This window comes from Saccopteryx leptura, chromosome 5, assembly GCF_036850995.1.
Source record: "Saccopteryx leptura isolate mSacLep1 chromosome 5, mSacLep1_pri_phased_curated, whole genome shotgun sequence".
Taxonomy (NCBI): Eukaryota; Metazoa; Chordata; class Mammalia; order Chiroptera; family Emballonuridae; genus Saccopteryx; species Saccopteryx leptura.
In genome coordinates this window covers 142015215-142031954 of record NC_089507.1, presented here as the reverse complement: position 1 = coordinate 142031954, position 16740 = coordinate 142015215, and the positions used below count along the sequence as shown (strand labels likewise).

Here is a 16740-nt window from a genome sequence, read left to right as displayed (position 1 = left end):
AAAGCGATCAGAAATGATTATTTACACATTTTCTTCCTTCCTCTGGATTCAGAGAGCCTTTGAAAGTCAAGATTAGCCACATATTCCAAAACTGGGGGACCCATGTACACCTGCCCGTGCGTGGGCATGCAGCCATACACGAGTATACACACACATTGTACTCTCTGTAGCAGAAGTGGCCACGTACAAAAAAGGAAGGGAAGAAAAAGAAAAAGGAAAGGAAGAAAAGGCCAACACTTGTCTGGAGCCCTCGGCCTGCTCAGAGGTGACGGACCTCTGCCCATCTCTGAGGTCTGAGCAGGCATCAAAGAAATGGTGGAGCCACCAGAGAAGCCTGGAGACACGAAGGTAGCACAGGCTGGAGAGTTGGTGCTGGTGGTTGCAGGCAGAGGGACAGGGGACAGTGACACAAATACAGATGCAGCACGCTGGTTCAGACGAGGAGGAAGTTGGACAGAGAGAGATGGCCAGGGGAGGGGTGGAGCGGTGTGGGGTGAGTCCAAGGACCCCTGTAGGCCCACTGCCCAGTGAAGGCCCTGGCGACAGGGCACGGCCACTCTCCAAGGCCAAGGTCCCACACGGCTCCTCAGAGGACCCTGGCAGCCCAGCCCCCTTCCAGGGCCCTGGCTGAGGCTGGGGAGTGGCCCCTCCTGCCAACCTCACCAAGCCCACACAAACAAAGTGGCAGAAGTCATAGACCAAGTAGGAGCTATTTATTCGGTTCACAGTCATGTGAAATGCAGCAATAAAAAATCTTTGGACTTCAGCAAGTGGTTTTAATTTTTTTCTTCTTTTGAAATTAAAAAAAGAAAACAGTGTCCCATGTCCCATAATGATGAAGCTTAGGGGATTAAAAAAAAAGAAAAAAGAAAAAATAGGATATCCTAAGCAGCCCCCTTAGCAAAAATTAAAAAAAAATCATAAAATTAGCATAATCTTATAAACACAAAAAAATAAAAAATTATTTTATAATCAGATAGTTTGGATTTCACATCACCTGTAAATTATATACACATAGAATATTGCAGAACCGTAGCTAATACACGATTTTTTTTCACTAGGAATGCTGGTATAATATTTATACACTGGCCCTTTTTAAAAAAAAAAAAAAAAGACTTTAAATTATTGCATTGTTCAGCGCACATGGAGACAGGCACCCTGCGCGGCCTACTCGCTATCCGACTTCCCCTCCTTGGCGGTGGTGGAATGGTTGTACAGGCCCTGTGCCATGAGGTGCACTGCCAGCGTGTTCTTGTTGCCCGTGGCCTTCTTGATCTTAGCGCGCTTGTTCTGGAACCAGATCTTGATCTGCGACTCATTGAGGCTGAGCTCCTGGGCCAGGCTCTGCCGCCGCTGCTCTGTCAGGTACCTGTTGGTCTGAAACTCGGCCTTGAGCCTCTGCAGCTGCTCCGCCGTGAAAGCCGTGCGTGGCCGCTTGTCCTCTTTGTTGGGGTTCTTCTTCTTTGGTTTGCGGGACCTGGGGCCTGGGGAGGCAGGGAGGAGAGAGAAAACATGAGTTAGGAGGGCTGCCGTCTTGCCTGCTGGCTCAGACGTGGGTCACCCCCAGAGACACCGAAGGATGCAGGCTGCGAGAGGGAGGTGCCCAAGGTCGCCCAGATGACCTGAGGTGGGGGGGGGCTAGATTTGGGCGTGGATGTGGGGCAGACTGGAAGTGGGCTCAAACCCACCTCCCTGACCCACCCTTGGGGAGTGAGCCTATGAGCAGATGAAGTCTGGGTGAAGGTGGGAATGGGCCTATAGGGCCGACTTCATGGGAAACTCCTGCAGGAAAGCAAACCTCACAACTTCCTGGTGTAGCTTTTTCTAGCCCTTTCTGGGGCTCTGACTGGGAATCACGACAGCCTGGACATAGATGCTGCGCGAGAGGTGAGGGGAAAGAATGGGGGGGGGGGCTAGAGTGGCAGGAAGCACCCACAGGAACCCTACAGGGTTCCCCCACAGGGTGCAAGGGCTGTGAGGGCCAGGGGTAGGTGGGTCCTGAGGATGGGAGGGTCCCAGAGATCTGCCTCCAACCCAAACCTCTTTCTGCCTGCCTCAATGGCCCTGTGGGCCCAAGTTCATTGTTTCCTTAAGGAACAGGCACACAGGTGTCCTCTGGGTGGGGAAGCAGCCCTGCCAGTCCCAGCCCCCCCTCCAACAGCAGCAGCACCTAGTCCCCTCAGTCCCCCAGCATGGAAGAGTGAGCCTGTCCCTGCCGGGAAGCTGACCTCAGAGGTCTGCCCCTTTCCCAGGACTGCAGACCACAGGGAGCCGAGCTGCCTGGGGGCAGAAAATTCCCACTTCTGACCCCCATCCACACGCCCTCCCTCTAGGACACCTCACAGCACTTGGAGTTAGTTGGCTTGGGACTGTGGTAGTAAGGCATCTGAAAAGGCCGGAGTTAGGGGCTCAGAGGGAAGCGTTTCCTTTTTGTTCCATTACGCTCAACTCCCTCGAAGAGTAGAGGCCATAAAGGTTGCTGGTCGGAGGTTGGGGTGAAGGAGGGAGCAGGACTGGACCCCTGGGTCTCAATCTGTTAAGTGAGTGAGTCAATCAGCTTTGGGGAGCTCCCGACTCCAACTTCTACCGAGGTGTCTGTGGCTGAGGACTGCAGAAGGCTAGAGACCTCAGGAAGCAAGAATTACAGGTTCTTACCTCCATCTCCAACCAACCTTGCAGGGCTGAGAGGGCTGCCTGGGGCCACCCTGAAAAGCCTCAATATCTCACTGGGTGGGGCTCTCCTGACAGGAACGGTGTGTGTGTGTGTGTGTGTGTGTGTGTGTGTGTGTGTGTGTGTGTGTGAGAGAGTTCCGGATTGTGTTGAGGGGTTTGGGAGAGTCCGGGGACCCAGTGTGAGTGCAGAGAACTGCCTCGCCTTTGACCCAGCCAGCCAAGTGCACTCTCAGGGGAAAGCAAACTCCCAAAGAAGGGTTCTGAGCACCGGAGAGGGGACACCAAGAGCCGCTGAGCCACTTAAACTCCCAGTCTTTTAGTATAAAACTCACACTCCTGCCCGCATCCCAATGCATCGAACACTCCCAGTCACCATCGCTCCCACGCTCCCACCGAGGGTGCCAGCCCAGCGGGCGCGGGCCTGGCCTTGACCGGGGCGCACGGATTCCGGGCAGTAGGCCGGCTCCGCAGCGTAGTGAAAGCGGACAGGAGGTGGCTCTGCAAGGCCAGGGTGGCCCCCACTTGCTGAATGGACCGCAGCCTCCAGCTCCAGCAGCCCCGTCCTGGGTCTCCAATCCCTCCCACCCTCCACCCACCCCCAGGATGGAGTTCCTTATCCTCCAAACCCTTATCCTGGGGTTCCTGCAGATACGCATCAGCCCGCAAACACACACACACACACACACACACACACACACACACACACACTATTTTATGGAAAGGAAAATCTCCCGGAAAGCAGAATTTTGTTTCCTTTCTTCCTGGATTTTCTTTCAAAACGAAACACTTAGGAGTCTGAGAAGCAGAACCAAACCTCAGCAAGAAAACTCTCTGCCTTGCTCTTTTCTTAAACGCCAAGAAACATAAACACGATCTTACAGGGGTTTTTTTGTTTTGTTTTGTTTTGTTTTTTAATTCCAGGAAGACCAGAGACTCAAACCAAAGCTACCTAGCCCCTGTGGGCCACTGGGGTCTGGCGGGCTGCGACTTGGGCCGCACAAAGCCGGCAGAGGCTCCTCGCCGCCGGCCCCATTGTGAGCCTATATGTTAATTAAATATTAACAAAGGAGGGAGGCAAGAACAATGGAGCAAATTTCAGATTTAACTAGAGAAATTCGGGTTTCATTAGAGACAGACACACAACATTTCTGTGGGAAGGCAGCCAAGGGGTGTCTCGGTTGTGCTGTGGTCTGGGTAAATGACCCCCGCAAAAACAGTTGAGGGTTCCAAGGGGGCAGGGGGTCCAGTTGGAGCTACCAGCTCCGGGACAAATGGAGTCTGTTCCTAAATGGCGGGTTGCAGCCGCAGACCCGCATCTCACGCGGCTGGCTGATGTTTTCACAGGACTTGGACTTCGCTTTTTAAAATCCCAGACCTATGGGGAAAAAAAAATACACCCAGCACCTCTGCACACGTCCTCTCCGAAATCCGCTTTGTCTCAACCCTGAAGCAGCCCCGGGAAACCTAACGGTTCCCTTCTACGAGAGTACTGCGCCCCCCCCCCCACCCACGCTGTAGGAGAGATGGGTGCTGCACCTCTCCGTCATGGGCTTAGCAAATCCAACCCAGCTGAGCGCAACGGGTACCTCTGTCGTCCCCCCCCCTCCCGGGCCGGATCCCCCCCCAACACACCCCCTCGGCAGCAGGCGAAGGGCGAGGAAGGAGCGGCAGCCACGCTCTTTCTTCCTTGGCCGCATCTGGGGTTCTGGGGTTTCTGGGTCGCAGGGTGAATCTAGGTCTGGGGGTGGGCTTCGCGTGGGTTCCGGGTCTGGATGGAGTTGGAAGGACCCGAGAAGGGGTTGAGCGGTGCGCGTCTGGGACTGTCTTCCAGCCACCCCCTCACCCTATTCCCACCAAATAAACTCCATCCTGGGTAGGGGGCTAAGGGCTGCACCTAGAAGCCCCAAAGGCGAGAGAGAGAAAGAGAGAGAGAGAGAGAGAGAGAACAGGTCCTGTCGCTCCTGCCGTTCTAAAAAGTCTGTACACCCGGGCGAATTGATCCTGCCCCCTCTCCTCCTGGCCGAAGCCCGGGCCAGCGTTAGCCGCACACAATGTCGCTGTGTGTTCGTCTTTGTGTGTGTTGGGGGGAGGAGGGGACGGTGTCCTGGGGTCTTCTTCCTCCCGGTTAGATCCCGTAACCAACGCCGCCCCCGCAGCGCCGCGGGCTCCCAGCGGGCTCACCTGAAGAAGGCCGGTCCGAGTAGCGCGTGCAGTAGACCCAAGCCGGCCAGAGCATGGGCTGCGCGCCCAGGTTGGCGCTGGCCTGCGAGCTGTCCGAGTCCGAGCTCAACGACAGGTCGCCGCCGCCCAAGCCGCGGGCCTTGAGCGCCCCGTCCAGGGAGCCGACGGGGTCGCCGCCTTTCTTGGCGCCGCTGTGCAGCGACAGCACCTTGGAGCCACCTTCCCCGTCTCCCGGAGAGTCGCCACCACCGCCGCCTCCGGGCAGCGGTCCGCCGGCACTTGGCGTACAGGGCGCGCTCTGCCGGGGCTCCGGGCCGGACCCCAGGAGCTGTTCGGCGCTGCCCGCGCCGCCCGCGCCGCTGCCTCCCTCCGCACCTCCAGCGCCTCCTTCGCTGCAGCCTCCGCCGCTTCTTCCTCCTCCCGCGCCGGCACAGCACGTCCCTGCGTCCTTTCTCCGGCCGAACTCGGGCCTCAAGATGTTGTCGATGAAGAAGTTGGTGATGCGGTGCGGGTGCTGGTGGTTGCCGGGCGCCTGCAGGACCGCGGGCAGCATCAGAGCCCGCCGGCGGCCAGTGTCCGCGTCGCCCGGGCTGCCACCGCTGCCCGAGCCGCCGCTGGGGCTAGATTCCGGCTGCCGCTGCCCGTCCACCGCCTCCACCGCTTCGCTGGGCTTGGGTTCATTCTCCTCCATGCTGTTCACAACAAATCCCAAATTCGTTCTCCGGGGACTCCCCTCCAATCAGCCCTCGGCCCGCCCGTGGCGCCCACGGAGATCCCCGAGGCCGGCCTGCGCCCCTACCCCTCCGAGTCTTCCGAGGACGTGCGCAGTGGCCACGGCCAGGTCTGGAGTTCGACAAGTCGCCAGCTGCGCTCAGAACCCAGCCGTTTCAATCCACGAGTTGAATTCGAAAATACCGAGAGTCGTCCCGCGCGCAGAGCCAGGAGATTCAAAAGAGTCCGATTCCTCTCTCCTCTCCGGCGCACGCGGGCGCAGGACAGTCACAATGGTCCAGAGAGGACCCGGGGCGCCTCCCGGCTCCGCGCTCCTCTCCGCGCGCAGCCGCCTCCGGCTCTGGCGCTGCCGCCGCAGCAGCCCAGGGCTAGAGCTGCGCGCATGCAGGCAGCGCACTCCTCGGCGCTCACGCCCGCCGGGACCCACTGGGTCCGCCGCCGCCTCCCGGCCGCCCCCGCCCGCGCGTCCGGGCCGGCCCTCGAGAGTGCGGGGCGCGAGTGGTCAGCGCGCCCGCCTCCGCCTGCACGCACATGGAAGCCCGCTGGCCTGCGCTGCCCTCGGCCGCCGCCCCGCTGCGGGCCAGGGCGCCCCACCGGCGTGCGGCCGCGCCCCCGCCGAGCCCCACTGAGCCCCGCGGCCCGAGTCGCATGGGTAAGAGGCGGGAGGCCGGGCCGGGCCGGGCCGGGCTGGGCCGCCCGCGCTCCCTCGCCGTCTGCGCGCCCTCGCCGCCAAGGCCTCCGCGCCGGCTCGGAAATTTCCAGGCCACTTAGCGCAACCTGAGACACTTTCACTCTGGATTTTGTTCTTATTTTTAACAGAGCCCCCTCGAGTGACGTCGCAGGCCGGTCTCCTGGACACGTGCCTCTGGCCAATGGCCGCGTCGCCGCGCGCCCACGTGACGCGCAGGCTGCCGCTGGTGACAGGAGGCTCCCCTCGCCCCTCCCCCCCTTAAAGCAGCCGCGTCCTCCGGCTCCGGGTGCGGGAGTCCCGAACCCGCAAGACTGCGACCGCGTACCCTGCGCTTGATCGCGCTTTCCCGGTCGAAGTGCAGTTCAGGGATCGAGGAAGCCCCGGCCGTAGTAGCCTCTTCGGGTCACCCTGGTGTGAGGCTGCAGACAAGCGCTGGGGGATTTGCTATTTTTGACATTTCCATATTGTTTACCGTGGGGGAAAATCCCACAATTCCTTGCACACAAAAGAAAATGCATAAATCATATTAAATGAGCTGCCGAGATACAAAGGGACTTTTGTAGCCCGCGCTCCTTGCTGCTGGAGAGGGAAGTTGTCACTTACATGTTTGACTTTGGTGACCCGGCAGATTTCCTGTGTTGAACGCAGAGCTGGCGCGCAAGACACTTATTGTAAGTGTGCATGTGTGTGCGTGTGCAGGGCGGCGCGTGCATACGGCAGGATCCCACCAGGGATCCCTCCTCATGATACATGCATGTGGACCCGGAAGAGCAGAGGTGGGGTGGGGCACAATTTCGGGCTCTGCGTGGAGTGGCGGGGAATCAAGGAGTGTGGGGGTTATAGCTGAATCATCTTGTTTGGAAAGGAGAGGAGGGCTGACAGTTGAGCCAAACCTTGAAAACGGGAGAGAAAGTGCCACAGAGCAGTCCCCCCCCCAACTAAGTGCACATACACATAATTCCCAGCCAATCACACGCCCCCCCCCCCCCCCCGCAGCCTCAACCCTAATTGAGGGGCTACCAGGCCTTTCTCCTCATTTTCTTTGTCTTAATATCCTTTAAACTAGTTTCACAGGAGAGCAGGGCCCATCTGGAAGGGGAGTTAGGAATTAAACGGTGGGGGTAGTTGCTTCTCCTCTTCCCTCCTTTCTCTATCCCTTTCTAAAATTCCTTTCCAGCTGCTGTCAGATGTCCACCTTGAACTTCTGTTTCCTCCTCTCTCCCTACTCCTCTCAGGCTCCTTCTTGTGTGCTCTTTTCTTCTTGCCTCAGCGGCAGACACACACACACACACACACACACACACACACACACACACACACACACCCGTCTCCCCAACACCCTTGTTACCCCAAGTGTGCCTGTTCATCATTTAAAAGGCTTTTGTATGGACATTTGCAAACTTCCAAAAACACCCAACAGGGCAATTCTGGGGATGTGAGAGCTGCGGCATCATCAAAGTGCCCCTTGGTGGAAAGAGAGTTGGAAGGGGAGTCGGGTGCCCTAGTCCTGGCATTCACAGGGTGCCAAACATCTGAGGCCCATTAATCTGGGCCTGGGTGGACACTGGGTGCTGGCAGGCCAGGAGAGATGGGCTAAGGTCTGGGCAAGCAACCCTCCGGGCCATGTGATTGCCAGGAGACCTTGAGGTCTGAAAGCCCCTTTAGCCCTCCCCAGCTCAGTTCTCCCTACCCAGGTCCTGTCTTCTCTCCACTCCAGCTCTGTTCACCCACGGCAGGCTCCAGGCACAATGGTCACTACAGCCTCTCCGGGTGAAGTTAACTGAAGCAGGAGGAGAGGGGGTGGGGTGGGGTGGGGGAATACCCCAAAGGTGGTAGAAGCAGGTTGGGTGCTGGGTGTGGGTAGGCTCTGGAGGCAGCTTAGGCGAGCCACTTCTCACATAGGGTGACTCACATCTCTTCCTTGTACGTTCTCCCCACCCCATTTGGAGGGGTGTTTACCAAATTACCCAGCTTAGACACACACCTGCCAGGGACCCTGCCTGAGTCTCAAACACTGAGACCCTCATCGTTTGCTCGCCCCTAGGAAAATGGGTATGAGAAAGTTTGTGGGAAGACCCTATTGACCCATGTTTAGGGTTTAAGAGAAATTTCCTGCAGCTCCGGGAACCAAAATCATCACCAGCTAGGGAAGGTCCAACTACTTTGGGGTCTCCGGAAAGTGGAGTGGGTGGAGGGAGAGCCCAGGGCTCATCTGATTCCTGCAAACCCTCCAGAAGGTAAATTTCTTAGTCCTCCCTTGAAAACCAATTAGACTGCCTCCTGAGAAATATTTTCCAGTTACTTGGGCACTGTTGCCTCTGAGTGTCTTAGCATTAAATGAGCCCAAGGCAGGACTTCTGCTGTGTGCTTTCCTGCGACCCGGACCCCAAATGATGGCTGCAACACGAATTCTGCCTACAGCAGAGTATTGCAAGGCCAACCTGGGCTGGGGGTCTCCAGGCTGCACCAGCATGCTGGTCTGAGGAAGGAGGGAAACTCCTAGATTACTATCCGTGTGGTGCGTGTTGGGGTGTGTGTGTGGGGAGATCGATGTGTGGCACCGGAGGTGCAGAAGAAGCAGAGGAAAGAGAAAGGAATGAGGATAGAAATAATTATGAAGGAGGGTGTCTCAGGCTTCCCATAGCCCACCCAAACAGTGTAAAATAATCCCAGAAAAGCACCCCTTGAAAGTAGGCACTATCCAAATGGCCAGGTTTGGGGAGTCGGGTGGGGAAGAGGCTGTTGGCAATTTGGGCCAAAGCTGCACAGACTCTCTTACACAGAGATCTCAAGCTGTTTCTGGAAGCTTCTAAAGCGTGTGTGCTTGGAGGCCCAGCTTGGCCTCCTGCGGGATCTGGGCGACCGCCCTAGATGAGCTTTCTGGGGGCTCGGACGGGTAGCCTGCATTTCCAAGTCTCTGTTTCCGAACCAGAGATGCGGCCCGTGTCCCCGCGGCTCTGTGCCCAGCCAGCCGCGCTGCCCTCTCTCCTACCTGGACCCACTACGGCCCTCAGGGTCGGTCTCTCTGTGCAATCATGCAAGCCACCCCCCCCCATGTGTGTGTCCCCAACACCCAGTGAGGTTCCGGCTAGGAAACCCCATCCTTTCTTCTCTGGCGGGGTTCGGAGAGTGCCCGCTTACAGAGAACAGCCCTGCATTCTTCCTGGGGCCTCACAGAGATGGGAGAGGCTTCTAGACTCCAGGGCGGGGGGGGGGGGGGGGGAGGGTGGTGGAGGGGGGGGATTTGTAACCTCGGTGCTGCCGGCCACAAATAACATCTCACAACTGTGGGTGGCAGGGCGCTTGCGGAGAATCCGGGTGCCTGGCTGCAGGTCCAGCCTCCCGCTTTTTCTCAAAGGGAAACTGGAGGAAGGTGGCCTTGCCCGCCACTCTGCTGTCCTCTCACTTCCCACACTCTAGATGCACGTGAGGACCCTGGGAGGAGAGGAGCGAACGCAATAACAGTAGGATTTGCTTGCGGGCATACAGGCGTCCGGCTGGTAGAGGTGCCCCACGATTCTGGAGAGTGAAATCTCGACCCTAACAAAACCCAGACTGGAGCACCATTGGGCCACCTCGGCCCTGTGGGTGCTGGCTGAGACATTGGGGCTGGGCCGGGAGAAACATCTCCGGCCCTGCAGAGAGCCACCTTTGCTTACTTGGGAAGCACAGTGACCTAGCCTGTAGACAAAGGCCGAAAGGAGGGGCAGGACGTGGGCACCAAGATAGCGCTTCTGTGCTCACCTTTGGACAAATCATAGGTCTGCAGACTTGGGGGTCAAGGTTGGGAACACATGGGGACCTGGGGTCAGGGACTGCCTACCAGTAACCCCAGGAAGAAAGGGGTTAAACACAGCAGTGGCAGGCAAGCCAGGAAAGGGGAGAGCAGCCATTCCCCTTGTTTTCTGGATGGGGAAGCCTCTCCCTCCCCAGGCGACCAAGGGGGCCCAGCTCCCCAGAGGCACCCTGTGGCCACAGAGAACCTGGTGGGTGGGTTGTCACCCATGAAGCCTGGCTTAGGCGAGTGGGGGAGGGCATTGGCATTGCCAGTCTAAGCATTGCTCCAAGGGCTGGAGCAGAAGCAGCTTGTGCTCAACCAAAGCTCCTAGGGTGCTGGGTGTGCAAGGTGAGTGAGGCATCCACTGAAGACTGCCTCTCCTGCCCACGCCACAGGGAAAAAACCAACTTTTCTGATGTCCAGCCCCCAGGATAACCTGGGCAAGCCAGGAAGCTGTGCTTAGGGTGGGCACGTCTTTAGTGGTGGAAGCTGCGATGCATAATCACCTATAATATCCTGTTTTCTCCCAAAAACAGAGGCTTCTAAAGGAGATTCTGAAGAATGACTCTACTGCTGTTCTTAATCCCAGTAAAATTTGGCCCCTCTGGAAACTGAGCGAGCCACTCCTGCGGGAGGTCCATCCTTGTGTCTTCCTGGGAGAGACCAGGGCTATGGGGTCTGGTTGGGGTCTTCTTTGATCAGCCTTTGCAGGATCATAGTTAGGAGTCATATGAACAATTCCAAAACCCAACACCTCTCCTGGAAGGGAAATGTCCTCGGAGAGTGGCAGGGACCCAGAGAAAATGACACATTCTAAATAATCCAGAGGCAAACAGGCTAGTTTGGGGAAGGTACTAAGTACACCCAAACCAGAACAAAAACCTGTAAAGAGATAATGAATTGTGAGGAAAGTTTGACACTCTCTCCCATCTCACAATTACTTACAAACAATGCAAGAAATTCTGTAGCATCGATTCACCATCTTCCTTTGACCTTTGGAAGGAAAACAAGATTTTCAAAAGAACCTCGGGCAACACTTGCTACCCCTCACACAGGGTACGAGGTTTCCTTTCTTCCTTTCCCCAACGGCACAGGTCAGCATAGAGGCTAGTGCACCATAAACTCTGGTCCCCAGACTTCACAGTATTTTCAGAAATACAGTTTGAGTGGCTGGAGAATTTTAGACCAGTTCAGGAAGAAAATATCTAAACCTTGACCCCCTCCCCCAATTAACAACTGAATGCTGTGTCACAGGGGGAATCCATGTCTTAAGAGTGTACTGAGTAGGCTGGGGGAGAATGGATTTCCTTGTTCCTTTACCAAATAGAAAGATATTAAGATAATAGGGTTGATGATAAAGTGTGGCACTGAATGGTGAACCCCACTTAGGATTCCCTGTACTGGATTAGAGTATTGATTGAATCCACTGAGTTGGACAAAGTTTGGCTGGCCATTTCTTTAGCATGTGTATCTCACTGGTAAATATTCACCATCTTTTTATATATAGTATAGTATGGGGGGAAAGGGACTTTACCCCAATAGGGTCAATTTCAATGCAAAAAGTATAGAAGTGCTCTCAGTTCTAAGCTCCATGAATGCACACACCAGGATTCGTCAGGATTCATACTGGTATCAGCTCGCGTGATGGGTGCCTGCCCTATTTACTGCACTCAGGGTGTGTTGACTGAGGCCCAAAACACCCTTCCCAGGACAGCTATAGAGTTCGCTCCCTTTAGGGCCTGGACTCACTCTCAGTACCCTCCACCTGCAGCCCCCCATGTCTCATCCACTTGGGAGAGGGGGGAGGAAAGCCCATCAAAGCAATATTTTTTTTTAGTTTATTTATTTTAGACAGAGGAGACAGAGAGAGAGAGAGAGAGAAGAGGGGGAGGAGCAGGAAGCATGAACTCCCATATGTGCCTTGACCAGGCAAGCCCGAGGTTTCGAACTGGTAATCTCAGCTTTCCAGGTCGATGGTTTACCCACTGCACCACCGCAGGTCAGGCCAGAGCAATATTTTTAAGTTAAGACACACCGTAGAAATAATCTTTCTCCTCCGAAACCATCTTACCCCTTCCCGATGGCCCTATTTTTTTTTTTTTCTTTTTTTCATTTCTCTACAAACAGCCTCTTTGTGGTGTTCTTCACGCGATGGAGTTTCGGACTTTTTTGTATGTGTCTCATATCCGTTAATCCCCTAAGACACAACAGCCTCTGGGACGATGGCAAAGTTCGGGAACTCTATACCCTCTGGAGTCTTAACACCGGCTAGCAGAGAGAAACGGGAGAGGCACGAGGATTTCCCACATCTGTAGCTAATGCCCTGAAATTCCTGGGGATTTACACCTCTCCATCTACCGGGAGCCAGAACGGCGAAACTGCTCTAATTAAGCGCCTACTTTCGCATTGCCAGGGCTAACTTGGGCACAGGCGCCGCCTCGGGGTTCCTGAAGTTGGGAGGGGGGTGCTCCGCGCTTAGGAGGGGGACTGAGACCGCCTCAGTCGGAAGCGTGCCCGCAGGGCAAACCTCGGGTTCCCTCCAACAAGCGACACAGTTTCGCGACGCTTACGTTGTCTGTCTTTGCAGATCAACTTCAGCTGCTCCTCGTGGGACAGCAGCCACGGAAAAGTCCAGGCTTGAAAATCGTATGTAAAACCCAGTCGCGGGCGGTTGGAAACCTCGCTCCGCGGTCGCGGGTCAGAACGAATGTTTGATCAAGATCGCCAAACAGGCGAGCTTCTGCTCAGGTCCAAGATTAGCCCGAATGCAGGCCTCAGCCATCCTGCCCGGGCGGGAATCTCCTTATAGCAGCGGAAACAACCAGTACACACAAAATCGGGTGGGTGGGGGGAGGGGAAAGACAGGACAACAACCCCACAAAATCGAGAGAAAAAGGAAGCAGTGACGCCCGCCTGCGCCAGGGCACAAGGAGAGCTCCGTCTCCGGGAACCGAGGCTCCTCGCATTCTCTGGCTCCCGGGCTCGTGGGGGTGGGGAAGGCCTTGCTTGGGTCTGGAGAGAGCGAGGCACATTCCCGGGCACCCACGGGTCTAGTCCGTTCTGCGGAGCGACAGAGGGGAGGATCCGCTCCGCGGCAACACCCAGGAGCGCCTGGAGGTGTCTGTGGCGAGCGCGAGCACCGGGCTTTCCGCCGAGGGGAAGAGGTCCCCGTGCCGGAGGAGGAGAGGGGAGCCCCACTCTGGATTTCCCTTGGTGCGTCGGCCTGGCCGCGCGCGCACGGGGGCCGGAGCGGGCTGTGTGCCGGTGGGATGAGTGGGCACGGGCCTTTGCTCGCTGAGGTGTGGCTGGGTCTCTTCCTTCCAGAATTGGCAGCCTTAGTTGGGGCGCGGCTCCTCTACCCTTCCCCGAACTCTCCTCCCCACCTCGCGGCTGCAGCAGTTTGGGTGAGGGCATCCTTCAGGGAGCTTCGAGTGCAAGCCTCCCCCTCAGGTAGCCCCAGGCAAGTCTCCTCCCTTGCGCATCTGAATAAGCAGCGAGCCCCAAGAGGGAGAGAGGAGGCACGGTGACTCCGGGCCTGCCCTGTCGGGGGAGGGGGATCTGCGCTCGCGATCGCTGGCGGGGACTAGGGCAAAGGGGTTGCGTCCTGGCCACGCTTCTGACGAGAAGGAGATCTCGGCCCCGTCGGGATTCTTGGGTCGATAGCCGAGGCCCGGGAATCAGAGCCCGGAGCCGTGGGGTGTACTCTTGGGGGCCGGGCTTTCTCTCGAAACTAAGAGCCTGTGCCCCCCCCCCCCCACGAGCTCCAGCGGGAGGCGCAGCCCCCGGGGAGCGTCGGTCCGCTGGGCGCGCGTTGTCAATGAGCCGCCGAGCTCTTCGCAGCTCAGAGATCAGAGGCCGCCCCCTTCGGCCGCCGTGGTCCACTGAGCCGCGGCAGTGAGCGCGCAGCGACAAAGCGGTGGCACGACCCGGGACGCGGATCCGCGAGGCGCGGGCGGGAACACGGGAGGGGGCCGAGTCCAGCAGCGACTTCAAAGCCGCTCGTCCCGGCTCAGCGCAAGAGGGGCCCCCCGGAGTGGGGGCCACGATCTGAAATTGCGTCCTCGGCTCCCTCCCCACTGGAATGCCCCTAGGCGGGCCTATACACAGTGACCCTGAGCTTCTGGCAACCTCGACCCCCGCGCGCGTTCTTGGCGTCCACGAACCCCTGGGCGCCATCACTTAGCCCTGGCCGGTGATGTCCCCGCGCGGGTCTCCACCGCTAAGCAGCTCTGTTAGTCCAAAATCTCTCCCACTACCACTTTTTAAATTAAAGTCTACTACCCCTTTTTTAAGTAAAGTCTTCTGTCGCCTCCTTCTTGTTCCCGGTGCTCGGGAGGGGACTGGGGGTGGGGGGAGAATGGCGTGGGTCCGGGCAGGATCGTCAGCAAGGCCGGCCGCCCTGTCTACAAACGGCGACCTGCTTCCCCGCTACGAAGTCCGCACTGCGTTTCTGAAGCGCGCACCTTGAAGAAGTGCTGTCTCCGTGGGTGTCCTGAGCACCCCACACTCGCACTTGAAACGCCTGCGCTATATGCGCTATATTTCCGTCCAGGGGAGAAGGAGGAGGGGAGGCTGAGAGTGGGGGGCGGGCGCGGAGTGGGGCTGGGGAACTTGCTTCAAGGGATGGAAAGAGAGGTCAGAGGTTAGGTTAGGAGGGATTACCGCTCAGTGATCCCTCTCATCCTCCGTGGCCCAGGGAGGGAATCACTGAAGCAGGGTGTCTGGAACTGCACTCTCCCTCAGCCATATGTGGCGCTAGCCTTCATAAAAAACCCAAATCTGGGGGGAGGGCGTTGGTTCAGCACTGATGCAGAAAAAGTAGAAGTGATGTCAAGGTCTGAAATGGGAGAGAGAGAGACCAGAGGACAGGGTCTAGGGGGTGGAAGCCCAGGAAAACAGGGACTGAGTTCCCTTTTCTGCTGACTCTTTGGTTCACGGTGACAAGGGCGCCCCCCCCCCCCCCCCTGCAGAAGTGACAGCTCTTCTACTGGCTGGCATCTTTTGCACATCAGTGCCAATGTTTGAGCAGTGACAGGGGTAAATAAGGACTCAATATCACTGTAAAAATAGTTGCATGTGGACCCTCTGAAAGGGTCTCAGAGACACCCCCCCCCCAGGATGCACAGACCATATTTTGAGAACTGCTGCCCTGAGCAGTATTTCATGAACACATCGATGAATGAGTGAATAAATGCGCAGATTGCACTACGGTCTGGTCTTGTGAGGCAGACGCTAGAGGCCCATGTCCCTTTGCTCTTGATGTGTTCCAGAACTCCCTTGATTTTGTAAAGGTAGCTCTGTGTGGGTACCATGGAGGACCTGACCCAGTGGGTGCTGACTGTGCCCTGTGCCCATCATCAGACACAGTAACGGTTCCATAGTCAGAGGATTGTTACCTCAATGGTTCCCACCAGGCTTTGCCAGCAAATGAAATTTGAAAGTGACTTTTGGTTTTGAAACATTTGGATATTTGGAATTGTAGGTGGTTTTGTTTATCTGCACCCCACAGGTGCAGCCGGGGATAGAAGGCTAACACTCACCAGTTGGAGATCCACTGGTGGTGAAGGGGAGGGACTGCTCTACTCTCCCTACACTGCCCTGAGCAAGTGGCCCTCCTGACCCATGGCTCTGATGGCAGCCTGGCCTGGCACCCAGGTCTAGGGGCTGCTCTCAAGGCCTCCCCAGCTGTGGGTGCCTTGGGCCATCTGATTCCTGAACACACCAGGCACTCTGCAGCTTCCGGACTCCCCCCCACACACATACACACCCCATATTACCCCTGAGAACCCAAGTTCCACTGGGGCTTTGACAGCAGTGAAGACTTAGCATCAGAGATTGAAAAGGAAATTTTTGCCTCTTGGCAAATTTGAGTTCCGCATGTCTGATCACTGCTTGCCTGGGAGATGGTGACGCTCTTCAAAGTGTTAAGAAGTATAAATGTCATCCACTCAGATGGCTAGGAGAAACATCTACGAGTGACAATTGTTATGTGTGTGTCTAAGCGAAAATTTGATTTCATATATTATTGACATGAGGTTAATTTTTTAAAATTATGAATATATGTTTTGAATGTATCATCTTAATTCTTTTCAAAGCAGCAGCCCAATGACATCAAGCACAATCGTACTGTTGTGTGGCCATCACCACCTTCATTTCCAGGACTTGATCTTCCCAAACTGAAACTCTGTCCCCATCGAACTGTAATTCCTTCTCAGATTTTATTATTGATTTTTAGAGAGAGAGAGAAAGGGGACGGGGAGAAGCAGGATGCAACAAATCATAGCAGTTGCTCTGTATGTGTCTTGACCGGGCAAGCCCAGGGCTTCAAACTGGTGACCTCAGCATTCTAGGTCGACAGTTTATCCCACTGTGCCACCACAGGTCAGACAGTTTATGTCCTTTTGTGTCTGGCTTATTTTACTCAGTGTAATGTCCTGGAGATTCATCCATGTTATAGCATATGGCTGCATTTCCTTCCATTTTAAGACGGAATAATATTTCATTGTGTGTAGGTACCGCATTTTGTGTATCCATTCATTCATTAACGAATGCTTGGGTTGTTTCCACCTCTTGGCTATTATGAATAATGCTGCTATGAACTGGGTGTGCAAATATTTCTTTGAGACCCTGTTCTCGATTTTTTTGGGGGGGATCCTATACCCAGAGGTGAGACTGCTAGATCATA

General features: G+C 56.3%; 1 protein-coding gene across 2 annotated transcripts; it reads right to left on the bottom strand.

Annotated features, from left to right (window-relative positions):
* Window positions 1-1103: 1103 nt before the first annotated feature.
* On the bottom strand, window positions 1104-6340 carry EN2 (engrailed homeobox 2). Of its 2 annotated transcripts, XM_066385186.1 has the most exons (3): window positions 5654-6340; window positions 4855-5546; window positions 1104-1484 (listed from the first exon to the last, which is right to left on the bottom strand). In XM_066385186.1, the coding sequence occupies exons 2-3, from the start codon at window positions 5543-5545 to the stop codon at window positions 1168-1170; spliced, it is 1008 nt and encodes a 335-aa protein (XP_066241283.1). In that variant the 5' UTR covers window position 5546; window positions 5654-6340; the 3' UTR covers window positions 1104-1167. The 2 variants fall into 2 exon arrangements, with proteins under 2 accessions (XP_066241283.1, XP_066241282.1); XM_066385185.1 differs by having other exon boundaries at window positions 4855-6340.
* Window positions 6341-16740: the final 10400 nt, after the last annotated feature.